At 37.7% G+C, this 19,123-nt stretch overlaps 2 protein-coding genes across 15 annotated transcripts in view; both read right to left on the reverse strand.

The window, feature by feature from the left end:
• The window catches only part of PNISR (PNN interacting serine and arginine rich protein), a 28,102-nt gene extending 26,389 nt beyond the window's left edge, over positions 1 to 1,713 (reverse strand). For 5 of the 8 annotated variants that reach the window (XR_009263151.1, XR_009263152.1, XM_058734789.1 and 2 more), the window contains exon 1: positions 1,581 to 1,712. The gene's annotated coding sequence lies outside the window, so the exon portion shown is untranslated. Of the gene's footprint in view, positions 1 to 1,580 lie in introns of all 8 variants that reach the window. The other 3 variants (XM_058734791.1, XM_058734794.1, XM_058734796.1) reach the window with 3 other exon arrangements.
• A 4,864-nt stretch (positions 1,714 to 6,577) lies between these two features.
• Positions 6,578 to 19,123, reverse strand: part of USP45 (ubiquitin specific peptidase 45) — a 78,659-nt gene continuing 66,113 nt past the window's right edge. For 5 of the 7 annotated variants that reach the window (XM_058734802.1, XM_058734800.1, XM_058734803.1 and 2 more), the window contains 5 exons: positions 16,788 to 17,448; positions 15,054 to 15,151; positions 13,036 to 13,122; positions 10,902 to 11,055; positions 6,578 to 10,288 (listed from right to left, as the gene is read on the reverse strand). In XM_058734802.1, coding sequence (XP_058590785.1) covers positions 10,158 to 10,288; positions 10,902 to 11,055; positions 13,036 to 13,122; positions 15,054 to 15,151; positions 16,788 to 17,448 — 1,131 coding nt within the window. In that variant the 3' untranslated portion in view covers positions 6,578 to 10,157. The other 2 variants (XM_058734804.1, XM_058734806.1) reach the window with 2 other exon arrangements.

A 19,123-nucleotide genomic window follows, 5' to 3' on the forward strand; every position in this document is an offset into this window, starting at 1 on the left:
CCTAACATCAGTCTGATCATGAGAAAAACATCAAATTCCAACCGCAGGGAACTCTATTATATACCTGACCAGTGAGCCTCAAAACTGTCCAAGTTACGGTACCAGTTTTGCTAGGGCTGCCATAACAAAGTACCATAGACTGGGTAGCTTAAAGAACAGAAATTTATTTCCTCATCCTCCCAGAGACTAGAAATCCAAGATGGAAACGTCAGCAGGGTTGATTTATTTCGAAGGCCTCTCTCTCTGGCTTATAGTTGGCTGTCTTCTCTCTATGTCTTTATATGGTCTTCCCTCTGTGTCCTAACCTCCTCTTATAAGATCACCAGTCATAACAGATTAGGGCCTACCCTATTGACTTCATTTTACCTTTTTAAAGACCCTATCTCCACAAATGGCTATATCTGAGATACTGAGGTTAGGACTTCAATATATGAACTTTGGAGGAACACAATTCAACCTGTTACAGTCATCAAAAACTAAGAAAGCCTGAGAAACTATCACAACTAAAAGAAGGCTGAGGACACATGACAACTAAATGTCATATAGTATCCTAAATGGAATCATGAGCCAGAAAAAAACATTAGGTTAAAACTTAGGAAATACAAAGAAACTACAATAATAATAATAATGTTAATAATAATGTGTTAATATTGGTCCATTAATTCTAACAAATGCATCATACTGATGCATATTAATAATAAAGAAACTGTATAAGGCAGGGGTGTTTTTATAGGAATTCAGTACTATCTGCTCAATTTTTCTGTAAATCAAAAACTTTTAAAAAATAAAATCTGTTCATTTTTTTTAAAAAATATGGTCTCATGAACATCTCCAAAGAACCGATTTACTATTACTATCCCTACAGCCCCACGACAGTCCTACAGGTGAATCTTTACTGTTCAAATTTATTTTTATTTTTGCTTTGCGGCACTCAAGTCACACATTCCAAGTTTATTTTGCTCTTCTATAAGTTAACCACCAACAACCAAACTCTCGAGTGCTCATGATGTTCAGATGACAATAATATCCACCACAATACAACTGAAATGTTGGATACTACTCTTTCCCTCTTGAAGCTTAACACACAAAGTCCTTCGCTGGATAAAAACAAGAAAAATACAAACTAGGGAACCTAACTGGAGTTAACAGGACGCATGTGCCCTGACCGCGCCTGCGTAGTCGGAACTGCACAGCGCAAAAGGTCCAGGTCCGGGCCCCAGCCTCCTCCGCCCCCTTGCACCCCCCTCCCCATAAGGGGGTTCCCACTGCGCACGCGCAGTGCTTAACGGCCGGTCAGGAGCCCAACAATTAGTCCCTTCTGATCCGAGAGAAAACTCTCAGAGTTATAGGAAGAAGTCGTGAGTATTCTCTTTAATAACAACATTTCCTCTTCACTGAGAGCACCGATCCAATTCACCAAATCGGGTGGACACCGCCTCTTTAAGGAGATGAGGTTCCAGCAGTCGCGCCAAGCAGCGTACGCAGCTTACGTGTTTAAGTTAATCTACCTTCGCCACGGAAACCAAGAAGGCTGTGATGGCCTGGCAAGTCCCCACGCCTAATTGTTTCCCACCACTTACCCACTCTGGTTCCGGAACCCCGTTGTCGCCACAGTTCCTGTAATACCTCTCCAAACCTTTCGATGCTTCTACTTCTTCACGAACAAGACAAGATGGCGCCTGATTGGTTGCACCCGGAAGTGAATAATAATAACATCCGCTTGTCATCTGAAGCCATGTTGTCCCCCATCCTGGTCTTTCAGCACGTGACTATACCCCGTTAATTTGTCTCGGTGCCATTTTTGTTTTGGGCAAAACCACCGGGACTTCTTAGTCAACGTCGTGCAAGTGTCTGAACATTCCTGTAGGTTACCTCTTAATTGAGCCAGGCTCAACTCATTTTCATCTTTACACTGGGCAGACAGCCAGGAGCTTACGTGTTCAGTACAGAACGCCCTCAATTTTTTTTTTTTTTTTTTTTACTTTAGCAACGGATCCTCTTTCAAGGGGCAGTATATTCTCCCAGCAACGTTTTCGCTTCGGAAAAGGGAGGTTGAATTCGCTGCGCTACTTTCACACTACGGCGGGGCGTCAGGGTCAAACTGAACCAACTACGGCGTGTTGCTCGGCCGTAGAGAGCGGCACTTCAGGCTGGCCAGGCTCTGGTCGGAAGTTCTCGAGTTCTCCAGACTTCGGTATTTACAGAACGTCTCTGAGGGTTCCGCTTCGGGCAGATCGGCCGTTAGTGAAGTGCCCAGTCTGGATGGTAGCGACTGAAGAGACCTTAACTGAACCCGCGGCGGCTGGTCTTTGTTAACCTCAAAACTTCGCGCCCCCTTCTGGCGACACTGGCTGAGCTATACGTCTCCCAGCTAGTCCCGATATTTTCCTTCTTTACCCGTGACCCTTAGGGAAAAGTGGGGCTATCCGTTTGTGTCCTGTTAGTCATTTCTCTGGACTACAAGATGGCCTCCCGTAAGGATTTCTGCAATGCATTTCCTCGAATAGAATACTTTGCACGATGTTTTAATAGGAACGACGTTAAAGTATCAAAAGTATCAATTTCCAGGCTAGGAGCTACAAATCACAAGGAAAACGAAAGTATTACGAAGATACAGTATTTACTTCTCAACTAAATCTTGGAAAGTGCCTTTCTAGAGAGTAACTAGAAACTTTTGCCGGACTCAAGAGTGGACCAAGTTGTTTCATTGGGAATTGTGCAACCAAAAAAAAAAAAAAAAAAAAAACAAATTGCAAGAGAAATAAAATTATGTACATATAGATGGGTAAAGAAGATAAATATAGATGTGAAATATACATACTATTTGTGTGAAACTCAGTCTTCCTTAATAGAACACTTGAAACCTAGATACTCCTGGATCAGCAGAAGGAAGTCCTCAATAGCTAAAGATATGCTGGTCCTCGAATCCACATGGCCTTTGAAATAAAATTTTATCTTGGAAGAAACGCTTACAAATAATTACTTGGCAACACCATGATGCGAGTGCATGAAGATACTACAGGAAGCAAAGAAAAGCTCCATTCTTTTAGCCCTTTTCCCCAATTTCCACTTAGCACAAACAAGACCACACACACTACGGATTTTTTAAATCACTTAAGAAAAAAAAGACATGATACTACATGTTACCAGTTGTTATCACTGCTTTTGCTCTGATTTTATTACCCAGATTTTTTGCATAGGGCCTGATACTCAAGTTTGTTTCTTTGAGAAACGTTCTAATCAGAGAAACTTCTTTATGAAACCTCATTGCCCTACTTAAAGTTTCATATGTTCTTAACTTCCTGTAATCTATTTCTCTAGTTAAAAATTGAAGCAATTTTCTGGTATGGTTCCTCCCACCCCCATCTCTGCTAATCAGCCAGTCAGCATACTGCTTATCATACAAGAATTCTTGAATTTGTCAAATGAGCGAATATTTTGAACAACCCCAATATAGGTCAATCATTTTGGAAACCCATTGCCAAATAAAGATAATTATTAAATATCTCATATTTTGTTCCTTGTGCCACCTTAAGACATTCTCACAAATCACTTTTGGCCAAACCAGGAAAGGAGTTTCATAGTCCCATTTCCCTTTCCCTCACCACTATTTGGGATTTCCCTGTAATGTTATGACCTGAAGGAGATAACACACATATATATGTATTCCAACACCAAACTTTCTCGGAATGTATTTTTGTGGTTAAAGTGTCTGTCTGAGGGGTGTATGGGTGGCTCAGTCGGTTGAGCATCTGACGACAGCTCAGGTCATGATCTCAAGGTACCATTTGTGAGTTGGAGCACAGTGTCAGAATCAGTGCTGAGAGTTCACAGCCTGGAGTCTTCTTCAGATTCTGTGTCTCCCTCTCTCTGCCCACCCCCTGCTCATGCTCTGTGTCTCCCTCTCAAAAATAAACATTAACAATTTTTTTATAAAAAAAAAGTGTCTGTTTGAGCAGCTGTCATGTATATGATCTGCTTCAGTCTGGTCATTCTGCACCTGGATCAGAAAGTGCTGAAGCAGCCACCATCTTGCCAGTCCTGGCAATCTGCTATTTATGACTAACAGATTAGCAGACATTGTAAATTACTTTTTAAATTAATTTTCCCTGTTTGCACTATATGAAGTAGAAAATTCAAAGGGAGGATATGTTCATGTTAGTACTTTGTATTAGTACTTGTGGAATCAAGTTAGCCTTAAGGTTAAGTGGAAAAGTTAAATGAGATGTGGAAAAGATACAGAATTAGGAAGTATTCCTATCATTCAAGATATGAATCTTTTAAATTAAAAAAAAAAAAACGTTGAAAAAGGGGCGCCTGGGTGGCGCAGTCGGTTGGGCGTCCGACTTCAGCCAGGTCACGATCTCGCGTTCTGTGAGTTCGAGCCCCGCGTCAGGCTCCGGGCTGATGGCTCGGAGCCTGGAGCCTGTTTCCGATTCTGTGTCTCCCTCTCTCTCTGCCCCTCCCCCGTTCATGCTCTGTCTCTCTCTGTCCCAAAAATAAATTAAAAAAAAAAAAAAAAAAAAAAAAAAAAACGTTGAAAAAAAAAAAGATATGAATCTTTAAGTTCTTTAAGATTCTTTAAGAATCTTTAACTTAACACTTTAAGTTCCATATAGCATCCATCTTAACATTTAAGAATAAAATTATTTAAAGCTATGGTATATACATATAATAGACTATTACTTAGCTTTAGAAAGGAATGGAACTCTGATACATATTACCACACTGGTGAACTCTGAAAAGATTATGCTAAGTGAAACAAGACAGCCCTTGGGAGACTTACTCTTTCTTACTTATCCTACCCATCCCTCTTTGCAATTAGGCAGGGCCATGTGACTACTTCTGGCCAATGGGCTGTGAGTGACACATCCAAGATGAATTTAATGGCTGGTGCAAGAATTTTAATGCTCTCTTCCCCTGCTAGAGTGGAGAGACCTGGTGTTAAAATGATAGAACCACCTGATAAAAGCCTGGATTACAAAACCACCAGTTAGAGGGGAGCCTGGGTGGCTCAGTCGGTTAAGCGTCCAACTTCACTTCAGGTCATGATCTTGCAGCTCATGAGTTTGCTTTCCATTGGGCTCTGGCTGACAGCTTGGAGCCTGGAGCCTGCTTCTTGTTCTGTGTCTCCTTCTTTCTCTCTGCCCCTCCCCTGCTCACACTCTGTCTCTCTCTCAAAAATAAACATTAAAAAAGATTTTTTTTTTTTTAATCACCAGTTGGAAAATAGTTGCCTGTGCAGATTGCCCAGATTCATGGAAGACTTTGGGTGAGGAAGAAATAAACTTTTGTTGTGTTAAGCCATTGGGATGTGGAGTTATTTGTTACTGCAGCAAAATCTACACTATCCTGATACATATTGGAACACAAACATTTTGGATAATTCTGCTTGAGTGCAACTTAAAAAATGTATGAAAATAGCTTCAGGGAGGTCCATGAAACTCTGAAATTACATACAAAAATCTTCAGTATATATTTTTCTGAGATACCTGTCAAGATTTCCCTTCCTAGCCCCTATACTGCCATTAGCAAGAATGATGACAGGCCCCAGAATTAAAACCTTCCTTCTCCCCCTACTCATAGCTTCCCTTCGGGACTATCAGGACTAATATCATAACACATTTTATCCCTAGAACATCTTTCATCCACAGACCTTAACTTCCATATGACTCTGTAGGTAATGTTACTTTTCTCCATATCATTGATTATTTGATATATCTTTTCTTTATTCTTTTACTTCCTGGGGTACCTGGGTGGCTCAGTGGTTTAGCCACCAACTCTTGATTTGGGCTCAGATCATGATCTCATGGTTGTGGGATCGAGCCCCAATGGGCTCTATGCTGACAGCACAGGGCCTGCTTGGGATCTCTCTGCCCTTCCCCGCCCCCTCAAAATAAACTTTAAAATGTCTATTTCCTTACTTCTCAGATTTCTGTCTCTTGTGTTCAGTTCTGTACTTCCAAATGCGTACCACACAGAAGGTATTCAAAAAATAATCAAATTATTGAACAAATGAAAGATGGTCTATTGCTTTCATCATAATCTCAAAGAGTTTCATAACCCAAAAATGTTTAAATTCAAAATAGGCAAACCAAATATATCCTAATAAATTTTCCTGTCTAAATAATCCAAACATTTTGAGAAACATATGAAAGGATCAAGACCCACCCTTGGTAAATATAGAAATTAGAGAGAAAATGACCTATAATAAGATTTTGTTCTGAAATAATTTCTAAAATAGGAAGGATATTTTTTTTTTAATTTTTTTTAATGTTTACTTATTTTTGACAGAGAGAGAGAGAGAGATGGAGCATGAGCGGGGGAGGGGCAGAGAGAGAGGGAGACACAGAATCCGAAACAGGCTCCAGGCTCTGAGCTGTCAGCACAGAGTCCGACGCAGGGCTTGAACTCACAGACCGCGAGATCATGACCTGAGCTGAAGTCGGACGCTCAACCGACTGAGCCACCCAGGCGTCCCGTAGGAAGGATATTTTAAATATAGCTAAGTTAGCAAATACACTGCTGATAAATAAAATATTATCGATAATGTGCACTGCAAAAACTCCAGGACCAATTGTGAAACATAAAGAATTTAATATTTATTATGCATTTTTATAAAGTAACATCAAAATAATGCTCAATAAGTTACATAGTTATTTTCTAAAAACACCGCAAAAAAAAGTATAGATAAAACACTAGGAATGCTATATAACCAGCATTACTCAAAATTAAAAATATAGCCAACTATCTTTTAAACAAATTTGAATTGATTTCTACATGAACCAAAATATTTTCATATCTAAAAATAGTCTTTCTTAATGCACTAGATAATATCTAAAGGCTCAATTTTATTGCACATAACGTATTTAGTTTAGGCTTATTTGATCAGGTAATGTGCAGACAAGTCATGAATATGAATTTAGAAAAAGTAGGCAGAATGTTATTTTGTACTATAAAAATTAGATGAAGGTGATACATTCTACAGTAATCTTCAGGAAATTTTATTCAGCTATTGTTTAAAATTACTGGCTAACTTCATCACACATGTGAGCTAAGAGCTGTCATATTTGGTAAGTTTTGTTGGAACATTCAAAACAAGAAAACAGGAATCAACTACTCTTAGGACTGACACCAACTACTACTCTTCCTGCCACCCAGAAAGGTGGGTTTTCACATCTGTTTTAAAACATTAAATAACAAAATCTTAAATACAGACATATATTTGGTTATGTCAAAAATATTCACATAATTGGCACATAATCAAAATTTTACCATTTTAAACAGGAAAAACCAGGGGAAACTGGGGTTAGACATACCCTGTAAACCATTTTCTAAATAGAGCTAATGAAATTTCTGTTTTACATCTGACACTCATTTGGCCAAACACTATGGTAGTTGTTTTGAGACTCTGTAAACATTTCTCACTTATTTGTATGGTGTCCTGAGGTCATCTAGAAACTAGTGTTATTACAGTAGCTTTACAATTCAGTAACCCTGCAGATGTGCATTCAGAATCTTCAGAATAAATGTGTAGGCCCATGTGTAACTTAACATACTTTCTCTATTACAAATCTATCTTTAGGAAATTCTTAGGTATCAAAATAAAATTTATTTGGTTACCAGCAGACCCTGAAAAATATTCATAAACTCTAGGCCATAAAAAAATAGGTTTCAGACTTAGCGCTTTTACCATGAAATGAAAATAAAGTATCGTCTTTGCATGTTACTTCTGGAATAATGTCTAAAACATACAGAGGCCTCTCCATTTTAAAACGTTAAAATAGTGTCAGCACAGTGCCTGACCCATAGCAGGTGTTCAAAAAATACCTACTTAATGATTAAATGTGAAGTTAAGCATAAAAACTACCACAGCACTTGAGTACCCAGGTAATATTCTGAAGCTACAATGTATCTCAATGAAAAGTCAGTCTTTACTGGTACTCAGAATAAAGCTCAATAGGTCTCCTCTTTGATAAATACAGCACTGGTGCATTTCCTGGCATCCTATTAACGAAAAGAGGACAAGGCACTTTCCCTGATTCTTGCCCTCGGCTATCATTTACCATCCCTGACTTGGCTATGTAAGGGATGAAACCAACAAGCAACAGAAAAGAATGCTCTTGTTTCTTTCCTATCCTTTTCTCTTCCTTTTCATCTTTCTTTCCTTCTTTCTTTCTCTCCTTTTCTCTTGTCTATCTCTCTATCAATGAAACAAGAAGCTAGTGACCACCTAATAGAAAACATATGCCTCATAATGGTATCTTTACTTTTGGGGGAAGGGATAGTAATTGTCATTACCAGTATGGCTAACTTGAATAAAGAGATTTAACACATATTTTCCACAAAAAAATTCACTGCTCTGGTACTGAAAACTTCAATGTTAATGGATTACGATTAAACATAAAACTCTGTTTAATTTAGACAGTATAAACTGATTTTTACAGGACACAACCTGAGTTTGCAGATTAATTCATAAAGCTATATTTCTCCATCATTTCAAGTTAAAAATCAAGAAAATACTACTACTGGAATTTCAATGCCCAAAAAATAGAATTTGTGCAATGACATTTTTAAGCTCTGAGTTTTGTATATTATTACCGTCTTTAACACTAATCACAGTTCCACTCATTTATATATGAAAAGGCAGCACCGGTGAACTTGATAATGTTATATATACTTAAATGTTAAGAAGGGGCAGAGGCTTGGTTAAATATTTCCACACATAATCTACAGCTACTATTCCTATCCTTCCTTCCCAAGAGGAGAGTGAACTAGAACCAGGCACTTAGCCAGTAGCTGCCTGTAGTATGATTTGTTGGCACTAATAATTAGGATGCTTGAGCCATGCAGTTATGTATTTTGATTCAGTAATGTCAGACCCGAGTGGCCATTACTTTTTAAAATTTTAAGTCTAAGTAATAGTAATATTTTCATGCCAAGTTTTGACAGCTTAATAACTTGTATTCTGGGGTGGAGGGTGAACTACCACATTTTTGCTATTGTTTATTTAAAATCTGAAATGCCAACCTTATACCCCATTACAATAAAAGCTAACCTCACTTGAATTTATTAATGATGCTTGTTGAAGACAGAGAAAAGTGATCTCAAACCCAAAACCACGATTAATACTTACTGACCTACAGAACTAGAAAATGTATTATATTCCCCTGTCAAGTATAATGACAATATAATTCTTTATCATTTACAAATATAATTTGGTAATTTATATTTCAAAAGTATCCAATGATCCCATATGGCTTAAAAACTTCTATTTACCAATTCTGCATGTTACAATGATCAATAATTACATTTTGACCTTGGCTAATTATATGCAAATTTCCCTTAACTCCATCATGAATAGGCTGCAAATAATATGTTGATATCTTTCAATATTTTTCTAGTTCTGAAAACCTCAATAAGCTAATCAAGAATTTATTTGTAAACCCCTATTACTGAAGCTACAGTGGGATCTTTAAATGGTTGAACCACATAAAATAAGACAAGGTCACTATGCCTATTGTGTAAGTGTATGTTATAGCAATGTTTCCCACATAGTGGTATACATACATGGCTAGACAGCCCTGAGGTGATTTTCAGTGGAGTGCTACATGAATGAACAATTTTTCTTCAGTAGTTATATATTTATTTTAATGCTTATTAGAAAAAACAAAACTAGCACATAGAATGTGGAATACGCTCAAAACAAGGCTATGTTTAAAAATGTAACGCTAAATAATAAGGTTAAAAATAACCAGTAAACAGTATATACAGATGAAATGGTATGTGACTAACATTTGGTAAACACTGTTTTAAGGAACAATTTGATTGGCCAGCATTATTTCTGAATTCTCATAGTAATAAGCCACATTATAAGGGGGTTTCCTCTAATACCGTAGATTCTGGTTTTTTTCCAGGACAAATTTTTCTTTAAAAACATGTGTTCACATTTATTTTAATATACATTCGAAAGCACTGAGTAAATTTAATTTACTTTAAAAGGATTTGCCAAAAATGGTAAAAATCTCCAAGGGCATTTGAGGGACATGCTATTCCTACAGAAAAGACTACAAAGGCACATTGCATATTATGTTATCATTGCAGCATTTGAACAAAAGTGATCTAAATAATCATTACCATTAATTATTAACAAATAATTATAATATTCTTTCATAAAAAAGAAGGTATGCTTGTGCACTAAGTGCTCTTGACTCTGGAACCACTTGCACGTAAGTGTCACTAACATGGACCCATTGGTCTGCCGATTCACTGTCAGGTTCTTTCAAATCTAACGAAACAAAAAGAAGTATAATTTTACAATAAGTATGTTTTTGCTCTACATTCTAAACAACAACACATTCATCACACAAACTGTATTTACCTAACACTAGATCTTATTGTGTATGTTTCTTCTTGTGTTAAACATCTTCCAAAATGAACTTCCAAAGCATTAATATAGTATCACTTCACTTTATCTAGTGAAATATTAAACTTTTAGATATTTATTTGCTCAAGGAAAAGAATCATTCTCACTGAAATAGAAAGAAAGAAAAAACAAAACAAAACAAAACAAAGAAAGTTTGCTGATCCATAAGCAAAGCCTGCAAATTTTCAACCCCAACTCTATTCTGAGGACCTGGTAGGTCTTCAGAATCTTTTGGTGTTGTGTTGTGTTAAATAAAATGCCACTACACACAATGACTTAACACCCTGAAGAAGGGTACAGTCTTAGGATATTTAAAGTTCTGTAAGATTATCTAAGTACTGTTAAAGATATTCCTCACCTAACTTTAACAAAGCGAATCCACTGGAGGTAATCCATGAAACAGCTTACCTCTTCCAGGAAAGGAAGAATAAAATTCATTTGTTTTTAAGAACAACGTAAACTTAGGATGGCATACCGGGTACATTTTTCTTTCCAGTGATATGCTCCAATAATTTCCTGGAGGGTGCTCTCACTTTCACATAAGCCGTGTAGTGACCTCCTCTCATTGAGCCACTGTGTTCCACTATGCCATAGAGACCATAGAGAACTTTATCTCCCACATTTACATTCTTTTAGACAAAGAAAAAACTGAAATTAGTAATATCTAGTGAAATATTATAAAAAGGAAAATTAAGTCAAACGTATGTCCTGCTTAAACTGAGGAAAATGCATTGTTAAAACTACAATGAGATATGTTTCCACATGTATTAGATTGGCAAAATGCAAAAGTCTGACAACATTCTCTGTTGGCTGGGCTGTGAGGAAAAGAGCTCTCATACACATTCCATGTGGAACGCAAAGGGGCACAACCTCTATGCAGATGTATTTCCTGTAATCTAGTGAAATCACAAAGGCATTACTCTTGGATTTATCAGTCCTCTTAAAGGTTTCTATCTCACAAGCACGTAGGAAAAACATAAAAAGATATGTTACTGACTAATCATTATTTTGACTATTAACTGCAGGAATATTTGTAATACCAAAAAACTGGAAGAGCACCTGGATGGCTCAGCCAGTTAAGCATCCAACTTGATTTCAGCTCAGGTCATGATCTCACTGTTTTGGGATCAAGCCCCATGTTGGGCTCCATGCTAGCTCAGCATGGAGGCTGCTTAAGATTCTCTCTCTCCCTCTGCCCCTCTCCCCTGCTCACTCGCTCTCTAAAAAGATATTTGCCTTTAAAACAAAACAAAACTGGAGACATGGGGATATAATGTCCCCATGGGACATTCCCCCAGGGAACATAGTTAATAACACGGTAACAACTTTGTATGGTGACAGAAGGTAGCTAGATTTATTGTGATCACTTTGTAAAGTTGAACCACTAAATTATATACCTGAAAATAATGTAATATTGTATGTCAACTACACTTCGATTAGAAATAAACTGGGGGACTCCTGGGTGGCTCAGTCAGTTAAGCATCGGACTCTTGATTTCGCCTCAGGTCATGATCTCATGGTTGGTGAGATCAAGCCTGGCCTTGGGCTCGCTGACAGTGTGAAGCCTGCTTGGGATTCTCTCCTCTCTTTCTGTCCCTCCCCTTGCTCTCTCTTTCAAACAAAGACTTAAAAAAATAAAAGTAAACTGGAATAAACCCAAATAAATGGGTCCCCATTAAATTGGGGACCGGCTGAATAAATTATGATGCAGTGACACAACAGAGTGCTACGTTGCTTGAAAAATGCAGTGCAGACTATCTCAAAAAACTGCTATGAAATAATCTCCGGGACATGTTAATAAGGTAGAAAAGGGCACTTGCGTGGGTCCGTTAAGCGTCTGACTTCGGCTCAGGTCATGATCTCACAGTTTCTGAGTTCGAGCCCCGCATCAGGCTCTGTACTGACAGCTCAGAGCCTGGAGCCTGCTTCAGATTATGTGTCTCCCTCTCTCTCTCTGCCCCTTTCCTGCTCATGCTGTATCTCTTTCTATCTCTGTTTCTCTCTCAAAAAATAAATAAATGTTAAAGCTAGGCCCAAGACTATTTGGGAATACTCATTAAAAAAAATAATAATAAGGTAGAGAAAAGGACACATATTATAAGCTGTGATTATTTAAGACTGAAGGTGCACATATACATACCTATCTGCTTATATTTTTAAAAATTACGGAAGAATAAATAATTTTTAAATGGTTATCTATAAAGAGAGGGAAGAAACAAGTGGAATGAACATGGAGAAAAGCTACCCTTGTTTGAATTGACCTTGTTTTATACATTGATCTGACTTTGGAATTATGTATTTTATGTAATGATTAAAAAAAATTTTTTTAATTTAAGTTAAAATTTAAAAGCAATCCCTAAAATGAAAATATAAAAGATTAAACAAGTGAATAATATATTCCAGTTGGCAGCATAATCATTTAGAGAGAAACCACCAGAGTCACGTCAAACGAGGAGCCAACTTGAAGTGGCTTTCAGTAGCCAATTATAGAACAATTAAACTAATACATTAGGCCACGAATAAAAAGGGAGGAAGGGAGGAAAGAATGGCCTAATAATTTTAAGCATATTATTTGCAAGTCAATTAAACATCTTAATAACATACTATACCTTACAAGTAGCAGAACAGAATGGTGCCAAGTCAAGAATAAGTGGAAAATCGACATGTCTGTTTACTTTTCGAAGATTCAAGCCAGCCTTAAAAAGACCAAAAGAACAATTTTTTAATGCAACAAACTTAATTCATCTACATCACTGTTTGTTAATAAAACCAAAAGAGGAATGCTAGAAGTCAATTTTTTTATTTTTTTTTTTTTTTATTTTTTTATTTTTTTTTAAATTTTTTTTCAACGTTTTTTATTTATTTTTGGGACAGAGAGAGACAGAGCATGAACGGGGGAGGGGCAGAGAGAGAGGGAGATACAGAATCGGAAACAGGCTCCAGGCTCCGAGCCATCGGCCCAGAGCCTGACGCGGGGCTCGAACTCACGGGCCGTGAGATCGTGACCTGGCTGAAGTCGGACGCTTAACCGACTGCGCCACCCAGGCGCCCCAAAGTCAATTTTTTTAATAGCTATGAAAACTTGACTAATGAATAGCCGAAGACCTATAGATCAGTTTTGGACTAGTCACTAGTCTATAAATACTTCCTTTTGAGGGCATGAATTCTTTCTATAAGTTCCTAAATTGAGATGCAAATACCAAATATAAAATAACTGTGGTATATCATGAAATTAGCGTCTAAGATCTAACATGCCTCTATCTTGCTCACACAGAGTAACTGCACATAGAGACTCTTCATTAAAGGCATTCTGATACACCTGCTTGTGCTCTCCATGGCCATTTCATTTCCCCCGAGTTTCTACAATCCTGGCTGTAGAAAATCAAGAATTTAATCTTTCAGTGGATACAGATGGGGGTGTAGAGAAAAATCTCTTCCTGCCCACCTGTAGACCACCTGAAATGTTGCAGATACATAATCAAAGCTCCTAATCTTTTCCCTTGAGATTTTTTTCATGGGTTTCATACTTAGAAAATTGTCCACCCAGGGGTCAGGTTAATATTCATTTAAGTTTTCTTCTGGTCTTCTGATGATTTGTTTTATACAGTTAAATATTTATTTGAAAACAGTATTGATATATGGTATAGAGGGAAGCTTTATATTTTTATTTCAGCTATTTTCCCTAAATCTGTTATTGAATAATCCACCCCCTGGGATACCTGGCTGGCTTAGTCAGAAGAGCATGTGACTCTTAATTTCCGGGTCGTGAGTTCGAGCCCCATACTGGGTGTAGAGATTACTTACAAATAAACTTAAAAGAAATAATCCACCTGCTTCCCAACTGATTTGAGATTCTTCCTTTACCATAACAAAAAAGCTTTAAATAGTACTCATGTTTTATTTGACAATTTTGACCATACCGTTTTAATTACCATAGTTTCATTTTTAAATTGATATCAAAAAAAAACTACCCATTCTAACTTTTCCTAAACTGTTTTACCACTTTAACTTATTTATTCTTTCAGAGAAACTTTAAAATCATCATATCAAATGCAAAACAAAACAAGACAAGGCATTGGATTAAAACTTACAGAGAAAATCCTGACACATTAAAACATTTAGGCTCCCTCTCACTATAGAGTCCCTACAGAGGTGAGATCTGCCTTGCAGTCCTTTTTGCATTTAGTCCAAGCCCACTCACCCCTACCATTAGGATCATGAGAGTTCAGAGAGCTATGTGTACGTGGCTATTTCCCTGCTTCTAATGATTCTTAATAAATCCTATTTTTCATTCTCTCCCTCTCTCCCCCCCCCTCTCTCTCTCTCTCTGTCTCTCTGTCTCTCTCTCTCTCACACACACACACACACACACACACACACACACACACACACACACACTCCCTTAGCTTCCTAACACATAAACTGCCAAATACAGTATTATGAATTAAACAATTTTAATTAGAAAAGTCTTGTAAACTATTATCACTGAAAAAGCAGGTAAATCCCACATGACAAATTTTGAACTAAATCAATTACTGTCTAATCCTTGATAGCAATTTACATGATGTAGAAGGGCTCTGCGAAACATATGATAAAGTTACTACAGTGCTACTATAGGGTCTTTTACCTGATGGAATCTTTTAAGATGGAGAATTAGGTTTGCTGGAATAGCAGAAATGAGCAATTGCTTCCTGGCATTAGTATAAACCCCTTCTGCTTTCTTTTCTGTATAAAATATAATAATTTATTTATAAAATTCCATTTTATACATCATGTACCACATAATATAGTAAACATCTATAAAGGAGCATCCTACCATAATTTTGAAAACATGAAAAAAGAAATTAGACTCTGGTTACAGCATATTTCCATATTCCTTTCCAAAACTCCACTGAAACAAAAGGGATTTTTTTTTTTAAAAGCACACACTTACAAGGACAAAAGATAGGGGAAGTGACACTTGCAACAAAATTTGGGGAGCTGGGAAGCAGATGGACTAGTAGTGACTTATGTCAAAGCCCTCCAGCCAAAGACCACCAAAAACACACCTAGAGTTAAAAAAAAAAAAAAAAAAAAAACAGGGTCATTACTCATTGCAGAAAAAGGAGATCACGTATCATGGGAACCACAGGGCATTTCAGTAAGAGGTTGTTAGACAGTACTTGGGATAGGATTTGAATACAGCCAACAGCATATTTAACGTGGATTAATGTAAACTGGTACTTCTTCCTTCTCCCATCTAGACATTTCTTTAATTACTAGTGTATTAAGCATGTCTTTATTCTGATACTTTGACACCTGGGGCCTTGCTGACACCAGAGGGAAGGCTTCCGACAGAGCTAGAGAATTCCTAGACATAATAAACAATGTAAGAGTACCTTTCATATGCAAACAAACCAATCCAAAGCCCATACCCAACCACCTCCTTTATTGGGCTCTGATACTCTAGGCCACGCCACTATCCACCTGGCCTAATCACACTAGGGCCAAGTACTACGTAAGTGGAGACAGCCCCGATGCCCCAGAGCCCACTGAAATTATTGAAAACTAGTCAATCAGTTCTAAGCCTGTAGATCCTACCTTGCTGATTCCAATACCCTCCCTGGAAACTACAATAAAGGCTCTTGTCCATGTCTTCTCTCGCTCCTTCTGCCTCCTGACCACCCTGCTACTTCCCCATGGGCCTGCCTGCCACGGCTTAGTGTGCTCGCTCCTCTTCAGAACTGTACGTAACAAACTATCTGTTCAGTGGCAACTGTCTCCGGATCTGTTGGCCTCACCATCCCTGAGTAATTATAAAACCTGCATTTTGAAACAGACTAGTCACTAAGGATCTGAGTATTCTCTCCATTTAATCATGGCTAGAGATGCACTTAAAAATTATTTGACAAGTCTTTTTCCACTTGTCTCCCATCAACTAAACACATCTACTATTGCTAGCTTTGTAACATACAATTACTTAAAATCATCAAATTCATATCTGATGATAGGACTCCATACTAGATTGGTGTGATTTGTAAAGCACATTAATCTCACTAGTGATACAATTGTCTGTTCTAGGGAAATTTTTTCCGGAAAGATTTCAGATAGCCAGTCGCCTGAAATGAGATTCTATGGATTTGCATTTTCAAGGCAGAGATGGGTACTTCCTGTCCAATTTATTTCAACAAAAATCTATTTAGAAGTCCAGTCACAGTCTTCAGTGCTGAGGTACGACTATGAAAAAGACAATCCCGCCTCCAAGAAACTTAAGTATGGAGACAAGTTTCTTAGTTTCCTTTATTTGGGATCTATAACCCGCTAGTCACTGACTATCATATAACCCATGAATACTAAGAAAAACAAAAACCTAAATATTTACCTGCAGAAATGGTTTCCTTTTGGTACTTCTGTTTCTTTTCAGTACAATTCTCACATAGAAGCTTGTTATTCCCCATTAGTAATTCCATAGATGTAAACTGGTAGAGACAGGACTGAACTGAGCATTCTTTAGAAGTAGTTATATAGCTCTGAGAAAGGGAAAGAAAAGCCTTTTGGGGGCTAGGAGACAACACATGCTTCTCCTGTGATGAACACAAATTATTTGGAACGTCTGGTGGCTTATTTTCTCTGTCAAGATCTCTATCTCCAGTTACAGTGCTGCTCAAATACAGTTCAGAAATAGCTTTAGCCACTCCCTCGTCACCGCTGCCAGTCTCCTTGGTGAGTGGCCGCTGGGGAGGGGGTCCATTCTTGTGCACACAGCATCCACTTCTAGACCTCAACGGGACAGCCTGCTGAGAAGTACTTTCCGATTCTGAAGCCTCACTGTCAGCATCAGCACTACTTTCAGAAGGGCTGGCTTCTTTTTCGCTGCCATCAGTAGGGCTTTCGGCCAGAACTGCCTCAGTACTCACGACGCCTGCACACACTGAGGAATCTCCACTCATCCCAGGGTTTTCATATTCTCGGCATATGACGGCCACTCTATCTTCTCCAGATGGTAATTTTCTTACACATTTTCTGCCGTGAACTAGTTGATTCTGTAAGTTGACAGTGTTTTCAGAGAAAATAATCTTGTGACCTTACTGAAAATAAATGCCAGTAAGTCTTATTTATGCCTTCCGCAATTATCAAATACTTTTTCTCGTATCTCTGAAATCCATTTCCTAAATCTACCTGAACTACAATCGATAAAAGATACAATAACAGATCGTTCTAATTTAGAAATGCATCCTTATACAAGAAGCCCACAATAGCAGTTACTTATCTGTGGAGAAAGAAACAGAACTTTTGTAGAACAGGGCTGTGAGGGAGGCTTTTTTATTATAAACCTTTGTATATACTCTCTGTAGTCTTGCCACTTCAAGAGTCTTCTAACAGAAAAACCTAAATGTGATAATATATCAATTTGCCGAGTTAGTACAAATCATATTGCATTAAAAAAAGTTTTTAAAAAAAATGAAGTGCAAATTTAGATTGATTTCTTTATATTTTTATGAGGTAGGGGAGCCTGAGTGGCTCAGTTAAACGTCAAGACTTTGGCTCAGGTCATGACCTTGTAGTTTGTGAGTTTAAGCCCCATGTCGGGCTCTCTAATGTCATCATGAAGCATGCTTCAGATCCTCTAACCCCCCTCTCTCTGTCCCTCCCCCGCTCACGCTATCTCAAAAATAAATAAAAAGCATGTAATAATAAATAAATTTTTAGGAGATAATTCAACAACCAGATATGTTCCTGGTAAAATAGAGGATCTAGACAATGGTGATTGGTGACTGGTGACATCAAAGATTAGACTTCAAACATAATGTGCATCTTCTTTTTTTTAAATATATTTTTTAATTTTTTTAATGTTTATTCATTTTTGAGAGAGAGAGCGTGAGCAGTGGAGGGGCAGGGAGAGAGGGAGACACAGAATCCAAAGCAGGCTCCAGGCTCTGAGCTGTCAGCACAGGGCCTGATGCAGGGCTTGAACACACGAACTGTGAGATCATGACAGCTGAGCTGAAGTTGGAGGCTTAACCAACTGAGCCACTCAGGCAACCTATATGTTCATCTTCTTGATGGAAGGATACACCACCAGTTAAATTTTTTCTTGCCAAAAATCAAATAAACAATAAAACTTGAGCCTAATTAGGCCTTTAGATAAAAATGCCTTAGAGAGGAAATAAAGGAAACAGAGGAACCTGTTAAAACCATGGGAATGCAATAGCAAAACAAATTACTATTGAATGTGGGAATGTGAGAAACTGCTAAAAAAGAAAAAAGAAAAAAAAAAGACCCGATTTCTTCCACAAATATATTGCAAAGCAAGGGAAAAAAGGAGGGGGAAATCTATAATTAAAAGGGACCTAAGAGACATGCGATTAAGAGATGGCAATCAACTGCAATCTATAGATTTTTTTTAGATCCTAAATTAAATCACACCTTAAAAAGCAAAAACAAAATGAAGTATTTTATGAGACAACTGCAGACGTTTAAATAATGACTGCATGTTGGTACTATTAAGAAATTACTAATATTTTTAGATACGATAATGTACTGCAAGTACATCTTTAAAAATAGTATTCATGTTTTCTTAAGCTTATTTATTTATTTTTGAGACAGATACAGAGAGAGTGAGCAGGGAAGGGGCAAAGAGAAAGGGAGAGAGAGAATCCCAAGCAGGCTCTGCACTGTCAGCATGGAGCCCAATGTGGGGCTCAAACTCACAAACTG

The sequence above is a fragment of the Neofelis nebulosa genome, chromosome 6 (assembly GCF_028018385.1).
Source record: "Neofelis nebulosa isolate mNeoNeb1 chromosome 6, mNeoNeb1.pri, whole genome shotgun sequence".
Lineage (NCBI taxonomy): Eukaryota > Metazoa > Chordata > Mammalia > Carnivora > Felidae > Neofelis > Neofelis nebulosa.